Genomic DNA, 18,921 nt, shown 5'->3' with positions numbered 1-18,921 from the left:
CATTGTACCGATGAAAATTACAGCAAAGATTTTATAACAAAGTTCCTTTCTAACTCTTGACAAAACCAATGACAGTTACAGCAAAGATTTTAAAAAAGAGAGTTACCTCTCTAACTCTTGAACAAACCATTTTAAACCACTCCATTTTCTTTCTCTTTACTTTTGGCAACCATTATCTATAAATATCAGATAGAGACGCATGAGAGCAATGAAAAATTGATTTTTTCTCTTTAACTAAAGAGAGAAACTATACAAAATTTCTATAAGAACCACTTCTCTATAAAAACCAAACTTTCCAATAAAGTTGCACAATCACAATATTTCTTTCCATAAGAACTTTTCTTTTCTCTAAGAGAAAATCTTGCGTCTCATGCATAAGAGTCCTCCCCCCCCATATATATAAGATTAAGAATCTACTATAAATAGTAAACTTTCTATACATATTACATATCTCACAACCAAAAGTTATATCTAATAGCCCTAATTTTATTAGACTTTTATATTTGTTTAGAAAACTTATCAATATTATTATCAATCCTAATATGAGAATATCCTTATGTGAGTAATTTTGAATAACACCAAATCGAATAAAAATTAGATGTGAAAATATCAAGCCCAATCTCAAACAGTTGTATTGGGCTTTCAAACAAGAGAAGAGATGCTAAGAATTGGAACTAGGATTGGTCTTATGCTATTTAAAAGCAGTATATTCTTTTCATTATGAAGATAAATACAACGCATTTGACACATAAAAAATGTCCACAAATAGGAAAAAAAAAATCAAAATCTCAGGAATTTTATGAAGCTCCCTGCCCTCTCATGGTAGACAAGCAAGCGATTAATTCTAAATCGTAGGTATTGAAACCTAAGAGCTCCTCGTCTCTATGTTTATAGCCTTTCAAAATAACATACCACCCTAATAGTTAAAGAAAATTTAAAAATAAAAATTAAAAAACAGAGAAAGGGTCAAGCAAAAGTCAGAAAGAGATGGCAAGCAACATTTGCACCCACTCTAGCAAACACCATTAGTCTTCCTGGCCATGACCAACTTCTTCCAAGCAGTGGTGATCTCCCTCTGTGTCTCGATTACCGATTTCTTCACTACCCCGCCATTGACAGGGGTCGCCTCCACGGTCGTGACCGAAACCTTGGCCGTGATCTTCGGAGGCAGGGCATCAAGCTCATGCAGTGCTTTTTGTATATCCATCACCAGGCGCTCAGCCAATGTCCTGCTGAAGTCTTCACGCACCACGACTCGCAGCACGGTAATGTGTTGTGCATCAGGAGGCATAGTGTAGGCGGGCACGATCCATCCGAAGCGGCGAAGGTACTCCGACACCTCAAACTCATCGTGGCGGCTGTTGTCTTTGAGGGAGAAGGCCACAAGAGGGACCCCATTGTCTTTTGACACAATGTTGAACCTCCCAGTCTTTTCGAGACCCTCCTTAAGGACCGTGGCATTTTCTCTACAGTTCTCCATTACATTTTGGTACCCCTGTTAAGAAAAAAGAGCAAAAATTGTAAGGCTTCATCCCTTTTGAACCTTTCGGTCTATATTTTTTTGGTTTAAGCCGGGCTTTTATATGTCTCGACAAGTATATAGTCCCGAGACATCTATATCTTTGATTAGCTTATTCGGGGTGAGCCAAGAAATGTTCTGAACACGACTGGTGTTAGCTTGTATAACATTATTCTCAGTTCACTCCCAATTGTCTAATCAAAATATTATGGGTCCCAAACATATAAATCAAATTAAATGTGTCTAGAAATACATAGAGAAATTTCTCCTTTTAATTTTAAGCAAGGAAATAAAGTATAATTGAGAGAAAGGTTTTTTTTTTTTAACTTTAACCATGAGTAATTAAGATAGAGTTGTAATGAAGGGTAAATGTGGTACCTCAAAGCCAAGGCGAATGAGCTGATAATACTGAGCGATGACCTGGCTGGAACCTGAAAATCACACCAACATTATTATTATTAGTCTTTTCCATTTTCACTTCATGCCAAGCAAAACTTGTCATAAAATATGCTCAACAAAAAGAAATCGTCTCAAAAGAGAAATTTTATATCAAGAAAGAAGTAAATAAGTTTCGCTTTTAGTGTTAGACACATGTAGGTGCATAGCCCATTAAACTAAAAGTGTTCAAAATGTCCAAAAGCTGATAGAGACCATATGTCTGTTTTCTAGAGAGAGAAAGGGAGAAAAAGAGAGAGAGAGATATCTGTTTTCTAGAGAGAGAGCAAATAATCTTTGTTGGGCAGTGCCAAGGAAAAAAAAGGTAACAAAGGCAAAGTACAATGTCACAATTCAGGGTGGGGGATGAGGTAGAGAGAGGGAGCTTTGCATCCAAAAGAGATCAAGTAAATTTAGAGAGAGAGAGAGAGAGATTTTGATGTGTCAAAAAGTCACAGCAGGCAGATTTGAGGTCGGTGAAGTAGTTATGAAGGCGATCGGCAATTGTATTATTTGAAAACAATAAGTGTTCGGTGATCTAAAAGTTTGGAAATTGTTAATTTCAACTATAGTTGTGATTGTGATTTTGAAATTTTTTCATCTTGAAAATAAAAATTGCAGCCTTGAATATTTATTTTCCACCCTCTATTTTGACACAGTAGTGGAAGCACCTTATTTTGACGTCCATTGCTAAGATATATGTCTTATCCATGAGGATACGCACGTATTACCAAATTAAAATATAAAAAACCACTATCCAACTTTAAATCTTTAACTTGCATTACATATACTACTATTATTTGGTAATGAAACATTTCTCCCTAAATATTAAATTGATTTTCGTGCTTTTAAATTACAAACATGATATTATCAGGGGAACTATAAAAGAAAACCTTAAAATATCGCGATAAATAAAATTTACTAAGATATTATCAAAATTAAAATTATTAATCATAAAAAAAAAAAAAAAGATATTTAATTTGTTGAGAAAGACAATTGGGATTAGTTGGTTACCTTTAGAGAAATTGAGAGTAAAAGTGGGTTGATCAGCTCCCAAATAGTTGATATGGAAGATGAGTTCATCAGGTAAATCCTCCTTATTTCTCCAAATAACCCACCCAATACCAGCATATACCAAACCATACTTGTGTCCACTAACATTAATACTCTTCACCAAGGGAAGCCTAAAGTCCCATTCCAAATCAGGATAGAGAAAAGGTGCAATAAACCCACCACTAGCTGCATCAACATGAATAGGAGTATCCCAACTGTACACAAAAAGCATCAAATAATGTCAATAAGTAATGATCACTAACATTAAAATTGGTTAATTCGTTATCATCATCGCCAAATCTTATTTCTAACTAATTAGAGTTGGCTACACATATTCTGATCCATCATTCTGTAGTATTAAATGTCATATTCTCAATGAAGACATAAGTCCCCATATCTTTTCTCACTACTTCAGAACCTACCCAAAACAGCGTTGTTATTAAAATTATATTGAACAAATACTAGAACCTATGTAACCAATGTTAAATGCATAACCAGGTTTTGAAAATACCATATCCCAAATGATCCATAAATAAACTTAAAAAATATAAGAAAGGAAATCTTTAAGAATAAATTTATGCAATTGTATATATAGTTCACCAATTATCCACCGTCGCTTCCCTATAAGGATGAATAGATGGGTGAACAGCGCATTGTATACGATACACAACTAGTGTTCGCTAGAGCTTTTCCTCCCCAAATTTGCTCGAAATTTGGACTTATGCGAGATGGTATTTTGGTACAACTCAACTTGTGCCATCCAAATTTGACATCTCGGGGGCGTTTAATAACCGTTTATTTTAGGATATCCTACCCATTTTTCCTCTACATCCTAAAAAAAATATTAATATATTTAAAAAGATCATGTGCTATCATTGGTTGGTGCATACTGTACGCTTCCTCCCCATTAGGAGGATCTCTGGTAGAAATTTTGGAATTCACTTTAGAATCATCAATTCTATATTTTCGGGGAAGTTTCAAGTTCTTAAGTAAATCAGACAACCAAAATTGAAGACATTTTTGAGTTCAATCTTAAGAAATTAACTCTTTTACATTGGGTGCTAGGTTCAGGATGTGAAATCCCAAAAAATTTAAAAAAATCCCAATCCTAAAAACCATTTCTACATAGGATTTTACCGAGGGAGTGAATGGATGATATACTCCCACATGACCGAGGGAGTAAAAGTCTTCCTCCATTAATAAAAAGGTGTGGTTTGTATAAGGCTGAGATTGTAAACAATCAAAGTAAGGCGCACCTTCAAATATGTTTCAATATCATAATTTTTTTAGAGCAGATTTATGAACACTTAAAAATCTTAAAAATTGACAGTCTAGATAATGTATTAACAAGATAAATTATTTTTAAGATTTCAAACCTTTGTTTTCTAATATCTATAAATATTGTGGTCAAGATGATTGAATTTGAGGGCTTTTCAACATTGAAACAAACTCTTTTTTTGAAGCACGATGATATTTGAGAATTGAACCCAAAAGGAGAAGAAGAAAATGGTAGTAAAAAAATACTCACCCAGTTTCCTTGTTCTTCTCCACCAAGAGATCGTTGAGGAGCTTCACATCTTCAAATTCACCATTGAGAGTGGAACCCAAAATGGCAGCCACACAAATGGTGTTCTCATCCACCATTTCCACAGCCTTTCTTGGGTCCATCACATAGTAACCCTCACGCAGCTTCACTTCCTTCAATTCCACTTCAAAATACCTTGCAAACTTTTCCCAACAAACCTATAAAATTCACAAAAAAAAAAAACGAAACACAATAAAATAACACAATTATTAGAGGGAAAAAAGACTATTTCCATTGGTACATAAAAGATAGGAATTCCAAAGATGAAAGGTAAATAAAACCAACAATGTTTGGGGTCGTTGTAAATTTTAAATTACTTTAGATTTCCCTCAATAATTTAAAAAAACAGATACCCCTTAGTGATCGCAATCTTAATTTAGCTTAGCTATTTCCCAAAGCCAAGAACAAAATAAAAATAACAAAAGAAAGAAAAGAAGCACAGGAGCATCTTATACGATAAGACCCTCAAGCAAAAGAGCTATTGGGGAGGATTTCTTCGACCCTAAATTTTAGGACATACCTACAAATGAAAGGATGATTATTTTATTAAAAAAAAAAGTTAAGAATTTTGAGTTCTTCACCACTCAGATCAGTAAAACTAAGTAAAACTTTTCACAAAAAAAGTATGATTATTCGGGGGGATGTTGCTGCCGCAAATGGAAACCACAATATGAATATGATGGTTACAGTGTGGGTGATGATCAACCTTGTAAGAAGATGAGTTATTTTTAAAAAAAAAAAAATATATATATATATATATATATATATATATATATATTTTTTTTTTTTTTTTTTTTTTTTTTTTTTTTTTTCATATATATGAATCTCGAGGTCGAGATAATGGATTCGAGGGACACAACTTTCTCTAGTCGGATTTTTAGGGGTACCTTACAAGTAAAACGTTATATAAACTTTTTCCTTTTAATATTACCTGAACATTGGCACCAGTAACAATATTGGGTTTATCGAAGGGTTTTCCCTCTGCCCTTCTCTTATTTTGCCATTTCCTCTTGAATGCCAACCCTGCCAGCATTATGGCCTCTGAAGATCCAACGGTCCCAACACCAACTGCCGTTTCTTCTTCTCCTAATGGGGCGTTGAAGAGATGGGCGATCATGTTCACGCATCGATTCTACAATACAGAAGAGAGAGAAACAGATTGAATTACACTACAAATTTTAGAGAGAGATAGAAAGAGATCAGGGAAACATATCGTTAGAGAGAGAGGAAGATTGATCCTTTGGTCCCTGTTGCCTCTAGAGAGAGATATAGATCTACTCTTGAAAGAGAGAGAGATCTTTACCTGTAGCTCGGTGGTGACGGGATACTCATCCATGTCGACATAGTTCTTGTTAATGGCGGCCATGATGAGCTTATCACACTCTGGTTCCATCCATGTCGTAACAAACGACGCCAAATTCAGCCTCGGATTCCCATCGAGCATCAGCTCGTCGTTGATAATCTGATAAGCCGCTTCCTTCGGGATGGAATTCTCAGCCATCCTGAACCTGCAAACTCCCCCCAAAACACAAAAATTTGTAAACTGAAAAAAATACAATCATGGGTTTTCAATTTGAGATCCATTTCTCAAATGAACGCCACAGAAATTCTAGAGAGAGAAATGAGGGTTGGACGTATACCTGGGAAGAGATGCCCGGACATATCGTGAGGCAAAAGTGGAGTGCACAGAGGCATCGCTTTCTGATGCGGTTCTTGATAGCACCATTTTTTATATCTAAGTTTCTTGAAAAACTTTCAGCAAAGTAGAGTTGTAGGGAGAGAAACAAGCGAAGTACAGTTCTAGAGAGAGAAACAGGGATTAAAGATGGCAGAACAGAGAAACCCAATGGACAACTCCGTTAGAACATAAGTTCCAGAGAGAGAAAAAGGGGGTGAGTTTTGAGTGATGGTTTTCTTTAGACAGAGAAAGAGAAGAGTTGGGTTGTGTGGGAGTAGGGATGCAGGGTAGGCCCTTTATATAGGTTGCAGGAAATAGGGACGGGAAGTTTGAATATGTGGAAATGTCGATGCACGCCATTGGTAAACGGGGAAAAAGTCGGTGTTTTCCGTGGTCGTTCAGGTTTGTTTTTTAGAGAGAGAAAGTATTCCGAGTCATATTTGATTGGCTCGATTCCCGCATTCTTATTTCGGCTAGGTTAGGTTAGGTTATGTTAGGTTAGGTTCTTCAAAAGTCATAAGCATCTCTCTTCTACTTTTATTAATCCCTCTCTCTCTCTCTCTCTCTCTCTCTCTCTCTCTCTTGATTAGGATACCAAGTTTTGGTTTTTCGTACGCGGAATTGGTTTTAGATCCCCGTCCACGCGTTTCTTCCGCTCACCTCCTTCTTTCCACACTGCTTCTCGTTAGATATTATATATGCCATAAGATGTTATGCTCCTATGGGAGTATAGTGTTCGTTGTCTCCCACCGGTAAAATTTGATTTATGATTAACTGTCGGAATTAAAATTTTGGATATTCATTTCTTCAACTATAAACGACCTTCAAGAAAAAAAAAAAGTCCCAAAATCTTATGGACCCAGTTTCTATGCGGCCAATACCTCGTATGTAAAAATGTTGGCTACTTAATAAATCTATTTTTTAGATGGATTTTAAGACTTAATTTTTATGGAGATGTAATCTCTAACGTGGATATCATGAATATGAATAAATAAATAAATTTTAAAAATTAAAAATAATGATTTTAATAAAAAAATATTTGGACCGTTAGTCCCCATTGATTTTACATGGAACACCTACTTGCATCCATCTTTAAGATGGATGCTTTACACTTTCTGGACCGCTTATGTAGCAATGCCGTCTAGAGCCCCCATGAAACAATTTTTTAAATCTTATTTTTATGCACTTCATAAATAACTTCACAATAGAGGCCAATCAATTTCTTGCGTGTGAGATCTAGGTGTTGGAAAATTTTAAATTCAGATTCTCTATTAGGAAAGTAGTTGTCTAGTAATTTTTAATTTTTAGATGGTTCGAAGAATTTAATTGCCATAGGATTTCTAAAGTTGGTCATATGCTTGAGCGAGTAAATATATAGTATATGCTCCCGCAGGAGCATTGGATGTTGGCTCCTTATTAGGAGTTTATTGGTATAGAAAATGGTTTGATTGGCTCTTTCACACGAACCCATTGACACAGATGTTAGCGGCGGCTCATTTTGTTAAAACGGCTTCTAATATGCTGCACCATTATTAAATTTACTAATAAAAACCTTTGAATTTAATATTTCGGTTTGTTTTGATTAAAATTTAGGGATGTGCCCTTTCATTGACCCCAAGAAATGGTTAAAGTAGCAATAAATTTGGGTTTTCAATCTTGTCCTCATTCTTTGAATGAGTCATAATCAGCAAAATATTAAAAAGGTTTAAGTTTTTTTTTTCTGAATTTGAGAAAAATATTATCACTTTTGGCAGAGATTTCTAAAAGTCGATGAAAATTAAACCGATATTTTGGCATAATATTACATAAAAAAAAGTGTTTCAACACCTCTTAAAATCACCGATCTCAACCAAGAATTCACCAGGACCAAACCGGTTATGAGACATTGGTACCTAGCCCATCCATCCCCACCAAAAATAAAAGGGTCCTTTAAAATTTTTTAAATAATACTTTTTTAGGTCCCCAACCCCCCCCCCCCCCCCCCCCCCCCCCCCACACACACACATACAAAATCTTTAGAGTTTTTTTTTTTATTTATTTTTAATATTTTCCACATCGCCAATCTAAACTGATCGCCAATCTAAACTGATCTGGACTGGAGATCCGTCACGAATCTATAGAGGCGATCCAACCAACCAATATGAGTTTTGAAACATCGAACCAATTACCCAAGGAAAGAAAAATTGTATATTATTGTTATTTATTACTATTTACTTTGAATAGAGTATTTTAAATTTATTAAAGGCAATAGTGAGTTGCTAAATCCTCCATTGAATTTACCTTGATTGGGTTTAGTACAACTTATCATTTATTCTAAAAGTAGAATATTTAAAAAACTTGGACATGCTTTATTACTAGATACATGACTTGTTGGCCAATTAATTTATCAAGAACATAAGTTTCCAAAAAATAATTCTTTAGGTAAAACTTTTTATGGACAACTAATATCTCATTTTTGGATTTTTTGTTTTTCCAAGTATCACTCATCAGTATTAGTACACGATATTCCACAGAAATGAAATATGTTTGTTTCATATTTTAGACAACCAAACGGTTTGATTCAGTTTTGTTATTCTCCTTATTGAAAAAAAAAAAAATTTTGGGTAAGTGATTGAAAAAATATTTATTTTCCACATATAACGTACACTGGATTTTGATTATTTCCTAGGGAATTTTTTATAAATATCTCTAAATATTTTGTGGAATTTGTCCCCAATATTTTATGATTTACACTCATATCCCACTATTTAAAAGGACCTCATATGCTTTAATCATATGATATATATATATATATATTAAGCTCAAAATTTGGGTGTCAATATTTTTCATCATCACACACATGTAGAAAATTTTGAAGAATAATACTTTGAATGAAATAAAGTGACTCAATTAACCCTAGAATTTGTTGGGATACTGTGGTTATTTTTTTATTGATTATATTTCTTTTAGATGCATAATGGTGAGAAGTATGAGTATCCAAATTTGAACTTAATCTAATATATAAGAAAAAGTAAAAAAAAAATTAAAATTAAAACACAAGATGCACTCTAAAAAAGTACTGCATGAGCCTAAACATGACATAATAAGGACGTTTTTAAAATTACAAAATATTTGGCTATTTTCAAACTTTCAATTCAATTGGCAAGTAGTAGTTTGATAATGAGATGACAAAGACCTCTTTCAATGCAATGGGCAAGTAATAGTTTGATAATGACAGAACAATGCTGGGTTATATTGCTAGAAAAAATGCAAGGTGAGATCATTTATTTTGAACCCAAGGAAGTTACACTTACATCTAGCCATCAATTATAAAATCAAATGATTAAAAATACGCTATTGATTGTGCATAATATTTAACAACAATTTATTCAATTTTCTGACTCGTTCTTACTGTCTAGATTTCAAATCTAATGGTTAAGAATGACTCATCTTAATATACATTCCCTAAATTTACCAACATTGAATGAGTCTCCATTACTTGTGAGTTGATGTGCAAAGGAATTGCATCCATGAGCAAATTATTCCTAGGCAGAAGTTTGGGACGGCAAAACATGCATCATTTTTCTTTCTTTATTTTCTCTGTATCATTGTCCAACCACAATTTATTTTGATGTAATAATGTAGGGCGGTGGTCCCCCAATAATGGAATCAAGGCGGCTTGGAATTTTGCTTCAAAAGTCTAAATGAATTTTGCAATGGGAAAAGTAAATTTCCAGAAGCCCAGCCCTCGTAACAAGAAAATGTTGAATTCTGAGTTGAAAGTTTTTAGTTTTGAGGCTTTTTTTATTTTATTTTTAATGATAACTTTCAAGTTAAAAGCATTCATGAGTTTCATTTTCAAATGTGCATTAGCCGTAAACTTTTTTTTTATTAAAATTATTTTTTATACTTATTAAACTGTAAAAGTGCTATGCTGTTTTGAAAGCAGAGAGAAGCTATAAGGCTTAAAATTTTAAGATAAAATAGATTGATTTGAAAAGCCTCAGCTTCCGTAGTCTCCCTTAAAATCCATAGCTTTCGAAGTTGATAGTTTTCCAAGTTGATAGAAGAGGTGGCTTATCTTCCGTGGCCGTGGTGGGGTTCCATAATCTTAAGCCGGTGGTTAGTCGATCGAAGACGGCCGTGGTGGGGTTCCATAATCTTAAGCCGGTGGTTAGTATATTGAATGATGAACTCAATGGCACAGGCCGCTAGATCACCAATTGCACATCTTAGGAATGAAGAGCAATAATGCCACTCAAATTTCCTTTAAACCCGTCAAGACGATGGTAATTTTTTTTTTTTTTTCTTCCCTTTTTGAACGTTAATTAGAGATTTCATTGAGATGAAAAAAATATATAAAAAAGAAAAAACCTCAAGAAAGTGGAGCTACGGCCCTAGTGAAATAACCAAAAATCACATCAGTTGCTCTCGCCTGATCCGTATGTCCCGGTTCGGCCGAAGCGGTGATTCAAAACAAAGGAAAGGGAAAGGTCATAGCCACCATATATAGGAACGGGCTCATTCAAAGGCTAGGCTATCTTTGTGGTGTCTTTTCCAACGCCATCAGCTTCACAATTTTTCTCTCAATTGACATGAAAGAAAATTACGTCCTCCATTAAAAGGTATATAATACCATCTATCTTCAGGGTTGTCCAAAACGTAATGTCAGGTTGTTTACACCATTTAATAACATTTTACAATTTCTTTGTCCACTGCCACCACCGAGCTATATTGTGGCCCATACTTCTTTGTCTCACTTTTTTTTTTTTTTTCTTAAAATACACTTTCCTAGCAAGGGTGTGGTTTTTTTAAGGGTGCAACCTTAAACAATCAAATTAAGGTGTACCTTCAAATTTTATCATAATATATAATTTTGAAGTCAAATAGTCTTAGGATTATCTCAAAATTTATTTTTATATCTAATTATAAAATTTTAAATTTAAAAAATGGTTAAAATCAAGTAGATCTATAAACATATGGAAATTTTGAAAATTGAAGGTGTAGATAATATGTTGTGAGATGCACTATTTTTGAGATCCAAAATCTTTTTATTTTTCAGAGTCATACAACTCGATATTTAGACGATCAAGCATAGGGTTTTTCAACATTAAAACAACCTTTTTCGATGGCTTTTTGAAGTGCATATGTAGTTCTACATTTTAAGGTTGCAACCTTATATAAACTTTTCCCTTCTAGCAAATACCCCCAACCCACAAAAAAAAAAAAGTCTAAACTACCCTCACTTATTTTTGCCCACACCTATCTCTCCTCTTTTCCACAAAAAGGCGATCTGGCATATCCTTAGGGCAGTCCGACCGTGTAATGTCGGTAAATAAATAACAGTGGTGGTCCAACAGTACAAGTTAAGGGAACAAAAAGGGGTTCGACAATCAAAGAGGCGCTCCAGCATTTGCAACAAGGTGTCTCGCGATTGAAAAGTACAGTTCGACACTCACTTTTTTGGTTCGGCAATTTGATGATGCGGTCCGAAAATTGCTACTCGTGTCTGACAATCCACTTCAAATTCGGCCAAAATAATTTATTGTGTATAAGAAGTGCATTTTAGTCTAAAAACAATAAACTTTTTGACTTGAGAGGGGTATTTGCTAAAAAAGTGTATTTTGGGGAAAAAGTTTGGCCGAGGGTAACTTGCATAGAAAGTCTAGTCTTGAGGGTTATTTATAATTTTCCTCTAAAAAATCTCCATAAAGTTCAAAAACAAGAAAAACAAAAAAAAAGAAGAGTTTGGGACCACCATAGGGAGTTGGCAAGTTAGTTTAATATTAGAAAATATAAACTAAGAATATATGTGCTGCAACCATGCGACGAGGGTGTGTACAAATCTTCTGAAACAACGAGTCCATGATTTGTGTTGTTAAGACTGAATATGTAAAGACAGACTATGACCATGCTCGGGACGAGATACAGGCAGTATCAAGAGATGCTTCATGACTCCCCACATAGGCTACATCCATGAATCCTTAATGAAAGAATTGATGGCAAAGGAGGTTACCAAATTATGTAATAATTATGAGAGAGAATAAGTGAAAAATAATGGAGAGAGTTTGTAGTGATGGGATAAGAATGTGAGGGAGAGATTATAAGGCCTTCAAAGGTAGATTATGTAATGAGCATGATAGAAAATAAGTGAGAAATGATGGAGAGAGAGATTGTAATGAGGGGATGAGAATGTGAGAGAGATATTGTAAGGCATTCAAAAGCCAAGTGAGAGATGTTAGGGTTATATAGCCATTTAAAAACCTTAAAAGAGTATATAAAACTATGACTATAGTGATATGATAACTCCAATAGAAATACGATCCAGATAGACTCTAGATGGCAATTTTGATGTTAAAACTCAAACTAGGCATAACGGGCTAGGCCGGTTTAGTTTAAAACCCTTTATCTTTAGGCATGAGGCACAACCGTAGAGGATTTATTAAATTATTTGCAAAAATTAAGTGTGTTTTAATAAATTTATCTTATATAAGATTGGGTAAATACGGTTTAGAAAGGGTTAAGTATAATTTTTATAATGATCTTGTAAGTTTTTCATGCTTACGAGAACCTATACCCCGAAGAGGCATTATCTTGTCTTCTTTTGTCCCTAGTGTGAAGAGCCTTAGGTTTTTCTGAAGGGCAAGTTTTCTATACTTCCCTCACAACATAAAACTTAGATACTTTCCCATATCCAACTGTCCATTCTGAATGGAGGGTTAAGATTTTCCCAATCACAATGTCACTTCTTTACAATATTTCATTTTTAATATTTTTCTTATAGACTATTTTGACACCAAATTTTGTATGTACAATCCTCTATTAAACTCGCATAATAAAAAAATATTAAAAAATATTTCCAATAAAATAAAATGATCAAAATACCCTAAAACTTTTAAGGGGTATTTTGGTCATTATATTTTATTGAAAATTTATTTTTAATATTTTTTATAGGTGTACCCCAATGAGAAGATGGCACGTTCCAAATTTCATATTCATATAATTTGTATAAAAAAAAACTAAAAATAAAATGCTTTAAAACGTCTGATCTAAGATCAAACGGTGAGTGGCTCTCTTGATCAAAATTGGACGATTGGATGGTAGGGGAAGCATAGATCTTTTATGTTATAGCGGAAGTATAGAAACTTTTCCCTTTTCTGAAAAGGCTCAGTGCTCATTGATTAATATGATTATATAAATTTGTCTTATATAAACAAATACCGATAACGAAAATAGAAATAAATCATAAACACCTGTAATATGCCCATACTTACCATAAAATACAAGATATTGCACCTACCTTTCACATATACACTGATTACAATATACACCATTTATTATTAAGGATATACATAATATACACTTTCTTTAATAACCCCCTCAAGATGCTATAAGAGAGATTAACTGAATTTTGACCACCAAGTTGTGGAAACGAGCAATTGGATCTTTAGGTGCATAGCATGACCAATAGAGACAGTAATTGTCATGCCCAAATTGCTTCATGAATAAGCACAAAGGAATAACCGAACAGAGTAGGATCAAGCAACGGCAAATCAATAAGCCTTAGAAACATATTGCAAGAATAGAGCTGACACGAGCAACAATAGATCAACAATCCTTAGAAACATATGATTAGAACATAACGGATTAGAATAATGGTAGATCAACAAGCGTCAGAAATAGACAGCAAGAGTAGAGCATGCTCGAGTAAGAGCACATCAACAGGCCTTAAGAATGGACAAATCTTCAGATCTTCGCTAGACACATAAAAATAGTCGAGACAGCCGAAAAAACAATATATCACTTGGAAGAGCCAATAGAACTTTGTGCATATTTGAGACCGATTTAGCAGCTTGCAGACAAACAGAATCGAGTACCAGAACATCAAACTCATTCATATATGAACATGACAGGGTGAATATGATCTCATGCTGTGATATTAGACTTCGGTTGGACAGAAAACAAAAAGACGTACTAGGGTAAAGAATAGGAACATTAACAAGATTTGGAAGGATTGGGAGGGGGGATTTAAGAAATTCCAATGCACCATGAGTCATAAGAACTTTCATATTTAAAGAGTCCACCGAATAGAGGACACAAAATTCGAACGTACAAAATGGACCTTTAAATCACACCAATTAACCATAAAGATGAGAGAGGGGCAAGCAAGGTCTTCACAACTAATTGACGAGACAGACAATTATAGGGAATTCAACAAAAGTTGAAAACACATTAGAAATAGGAAGAGAAAAAACAAACACACACTTTAGGGGAAGATAGAAGATCAAATCTGAAAAATTAGATAGAGAGAAACAGAGAAATAGGGAACTGTTTTTTTTTCTCCAGTCCGTTGCAAGAGCAACTTAGATTTAAGGAGCTATGAATTCTTTTTTTTTTCGGAAAATACTTTTGCAAAAAGACCAATGATTTAAAAAATGCCATATCGGCACGAAACTGTCGTGGACCCCACCTTGTGCTGATTCTGTCAATATATAGGAAATCGTCCAGGTCTAGAAGAGAATCAGCGATTTGCTACAATAAAACGGTGTTTTGCTAAAAAATAAAAAAATTGTTTTGCTATAGTAAAAACACCGATTCACCGATCCGAACCAATTTTTGGCCAGTTCACTATTTTTGTATATGTTTTTTTGCCGGTTCACTATTTTTTCCGCACAGTAAAGCATTGATCCTAACCGCCGATTCACCGTTCCGGACCAGTTTTGCAATGATCGATCTGGGTCAGAGATCCATTTTATAAATCACTAGAAAAGAGTAAGCAAGATCAGTCAAGATTAGTTAACCAAGATAGGGCTCTGATTTATCTGAAGAGACTTGTTGTGTTCATTGATCAATATGAATATACAAGCTTGTCTTATATAGATAAATATATATAACAAAGAGAAAATTGTTTCATGAGGGGCTAGACCGTAATTCTACATATGTGGTCCTAAAAGTGTCAAGCATCCGTCTTAAAAATGGAAGCAAGTAACTGTTCCATCTAAAAACAATAGAAACTAAAGGTCCCAATGTTTTCTTACTAGAATTATTATTTCTAGTTTTTAAAATTTATTTATTTATACATATTCATGATCTCCTAGTTAGAGATTACATGTCTGCAAAAATTAAATCTTAAAATCAATCTCAAAAATAGATTTATTAAGAGGCCCGCATTTCTACATATGCGGGCTTGGCTGCATAGAAACTAGATCCATAACAAAAATAGAAATAAATCACAAGCATCTATAATATACTCAGATCGACCACAAAATACAAGATATTGCACTTACCATTCTCATACACACTAATTATAATATACACTTACTAATTTAAACTAGTCATGATAGGAAGGAATTGATGGCTATGGTTTTTGCATATTCTCTTTGATATGGGGAGCAATAACATGGCTCAATAGATTATTATATGGTAATATGGTAGAGCATGGTACTCCAAAGCTACATCCACAGTCCATTTCCAGTCGTTGATGGTTTTAGATTAACTGGAGTGGACCCACATGGACATTTACTTTGATATAAATTTTCCCCGACCGCTAGCTATCCTTGGGGGAATAAACGATAATGCAACCTTAGAGAGCCATATATGGAGGATTCTTATTGCAGCGGTTTATTGGGGTATTTGGAAAGAGAAAAATGCCGGAAATTTTGATGACAAATCCAAGGAACGTGGACCGTTATCAAGTGTATTAGCACCTATATTCTCAGTGGGCTCAAGCACACCTAAATTATATAGGCATCTTTAAAGAATTTTTCTTAACGAATTGCTTCTGTCTAGAAGAGCTATACTCAAGACTGCAGTCTCAAAGGCCCATCACAACCATGCTTCAGGCTTAATTTTGATCGAAGTCGTACGAAAAAAAGGGTTGCAGGATTTGGGCAACTGTTGAGGGCTTACCAAGTAAACTTATTGTTCATATGGAATCGCACAATAAATTTATGTGGCGAAGTCTAGTCTTAGTCTTGAGGATTATTTGTAATTTTCCCCTTAAAAAAAACAGTAAAGCAGTCCCCCACTACCAATCCACTTTCTAAGGTGTTAACTAACTTTCAAAGCATGGTTTGGCATAAGGAAATAATATAAGAAAGTTTATGAAAATACGGCCTGACTTATCAACTATTTATTATTTTATCTTTTTTCAACTATTCAATTTATAATCATGTGTATTTTGATGGGATTTTTAAAATTTAAACAAAAAATATAGGTACAACGTTAAGTAGTTCATCTTCTAAGTGTATTTTAATAAATTCAATAAAATACATAAATAAGATTGGGGTAGGACGTTGTCACTCCCTCAATCAAAAGACCTACTTGAGAGATTATTTCAATTAAAATTTTGAAAATCACGTAAGAGTTATTAAATAATTATTTCTAAAAAATAAAACTTGAAATTTCTAGCATGTAGGTGTTACCCTCCATAAATTGGATGGTTATTCGTTCAATTTTTAGCATAGAGAGTGCAATTTGAAGAGTTTTTTTATTGATGGATTTTTTTTTATTTATGTTAATTTGTAGGTCGAAGACGTTACATCTCCGAATTTTAGGGTCTGAAATTATTCCTAGATTTTGTATTACTTGAGGGAGTAAATGGATTGTATACTCCAATAGGAGCATGAAAATTTTTGACTTGGGGATTTAATCCAAGAAAGAATATTAGAATCACCCATAAATATGTTCTATGTTCTGGGTACCGATGGGAAAAAAAAAATCTCCACCGAAGTTATTTTTTGGGAATTTATTTCAAGATTCATGTGAATTCAATGGACGGTTCAGATTTTGCCGCAAAAAATGCTGACGGTGGCTAGCCGATCTGGTTTAGAGCCGACAAGAACTAAGCCAAGCGGTTTGAAAACTTTGTTCCTCTGCTTCTAACTTTTATTTATTCTTTCCCTTTTTTAATTATTATTTTCTTTTCTAATTTCAAAAAAACTATTTTTTAATTTTCTTTTTTAGTGACGTCACATATCACGATTCCACGTGGTTCCAGTCTTCAATAGCGAGATAAATACCACGGTAAAAGCCATTGGTATTTCATCACTGGGGTCTTGCCTCGAAGGTTTAAATTTCGGGCAAATTTTCAGTGGATTTCGTTTTGTTTGGGGGAAACAATTAATTGCATTTCATTTAAATTACGAGTGAATTTGGCAGAGATTTATTGGGAAGGCAATGTAATGTAACTTTTCTATTTAAATGTTACCATTTTTAATTGTTTTGAAGTTGGGATTGCATTTGAAGTTTGAATTGTGAATGAGTTGAGCCCATAATTAAGAATAGGTGGCAATGGGTCGGGTCGGTTGCGGCCCGATCCATACATGACCAGACCCGATCCAAAAAATATATGTATTTAAATATTATGTTATATATATATATATATGTATTATTTAATTATTATAATTAAAATATATAGTTATATTTATTTAAATATTACATACATAAAATATTATTTCAATAATAATACTATTTAGGTTGGATCCACATGGCCCAAGCCCAGACCTAAATAGCGTTTCGGGTCCAATATTTAGATATGGCCTCGACTAGCCGAGTCCAACTTTTGGAACCATACCCGGACCTAGTTCAGGTTTGGCCCCGTTGCCACCCCTAATGATTTTGTCAATCTTTGAAATATGAGGCCCATTATATTGGTTTATTTTTTCATTACTTTTTTGTGTTTGAGTGTTGGTTTCTTTCTTAAATTCATTCGGCACATGGGCTTGCTGGTTTTAAATATGAGGCCCATTATATTGGTTTATTTTTTCATTTCCTTTTTGTGTTTGAGTGTTGGTTTCTTTCTTAAATTCATTGGGCACATGGGTTTGCTGGTTTTGGCCTTTTAGCCATTAGTGGTATGGGCATAATGCTTCATGTATATGATTAGAATCCCAACGTTCCCACTCAATTTTCTCATTTTTTAAAGGATGTTAAAATTCAACAGATTCCCTAATTAAAAAAAGAAGAAAAAAAAATCCATTACCCAGAAACCCACTTCTCTTTGGTGCCGAACTGGATTCGAAGCGAATCGCATAGATAGGCCCCTACCTAGCAGCACGCGTCGCGCTTCCTATAGATAGGGCGCCTATTAGTGCAACAGCTTTCGCACCAAGCATACTCGTACTACCATCGCTTAGGTTTTGGATGGAAAGATCAGGAAAAATGGATAAATAATTAAAAAAAATGAGTGGTGGAGTATGCTCAGTTACCAATTAGCTTAGTTTATCGCTAAATATTTGAGCAATTTGAACCGGGGTCATATTTTTTTTTTTTTTTGGGTAAATGGGTTATAAGTTCAGGTGTCAACTCTTTATTTTCCCTTTCTTTTTTCCTCTGAGTGTTTTCCCTTCTTTTGTTTTGTAAAGAAAATGGAGAAATAAAATAAGGGGGGAGAAAATAAATAAAATAAAAGGAGGAGGTAGAATAAATTTATGAAAAAAGAAGAAATTAATAAAATAAAGCATTAATGTTCCCAATTTCCCATCCTTCTCGTTATTCATACGTGGTATGGATTCACCAACTTGTGGTAAGGGGTCATTTAGTTGATAGGGCACATTTGGTACGTGTGGAAATAGTGAAAGTATTTTTTATATGAAAGAAATCTTTCAGTTCTCATACTTAATCATATGTTCTCATACCTAATCACATGGAGGAATTGTTTAATGTAAAAAT

The 18,921-nt window shown here is 34.1% G+C and overlaps 1 protein-coding gene across 1 annotated transcript; it reads right to left on the bottom strand.

Moving 5' to 3' along the window:
• Positions 1–689: 689 nt before the first annotated feature.
• LOC18439280 (glutamate decarboxylase) lies at positions 690–6,540 on the bottom strand. The gene is made up of 7 exons (XM_088864490.1): positions 6,233–6,540; positions 5,896–6,100; positions 5,524–5,724; positions 4,536–4,750; positions 2,969–3,222; positions 1,898–1,950; positions 690–1,495 (listed from the first exon to the last, which is right to left on the bottom strand). Exons 1-7 carry the CDS (start codon positions 6,316–6,318, stop codon positions 1,013–1,015), a joined length of 1,497 nt encoding a protein of 498 aa, XP_088720616.1. The 5' UTR covers positions 6,319–6,540; the 3' UTR covers positions 690–1,012.
• Between the last annotated feature and the right edge of the window lie 12,381 nt (positions 6,541–18,921).

This window comes from Amborella trichopoda, chromosome 4 (assembly GCF_054954075.1).
Source record: "Amborella trichopoda isolate Santa Cruz 75 chromosome 4, AtrichopodaSantaCruz75HAP2 v2.0, whole genome shotgun sequence".
Lineage (NCBI taxonomy): Eukaryota > Viridiplantae > Streptophyta > Magnoliopsida > Amborellales > Amborellaceae > Amborella > Amborella trichopoda.
Note: the sequence above shows the minus strand (reverse complement) of the source record. Positions and strands in the feature narration are given on the sequence as shown.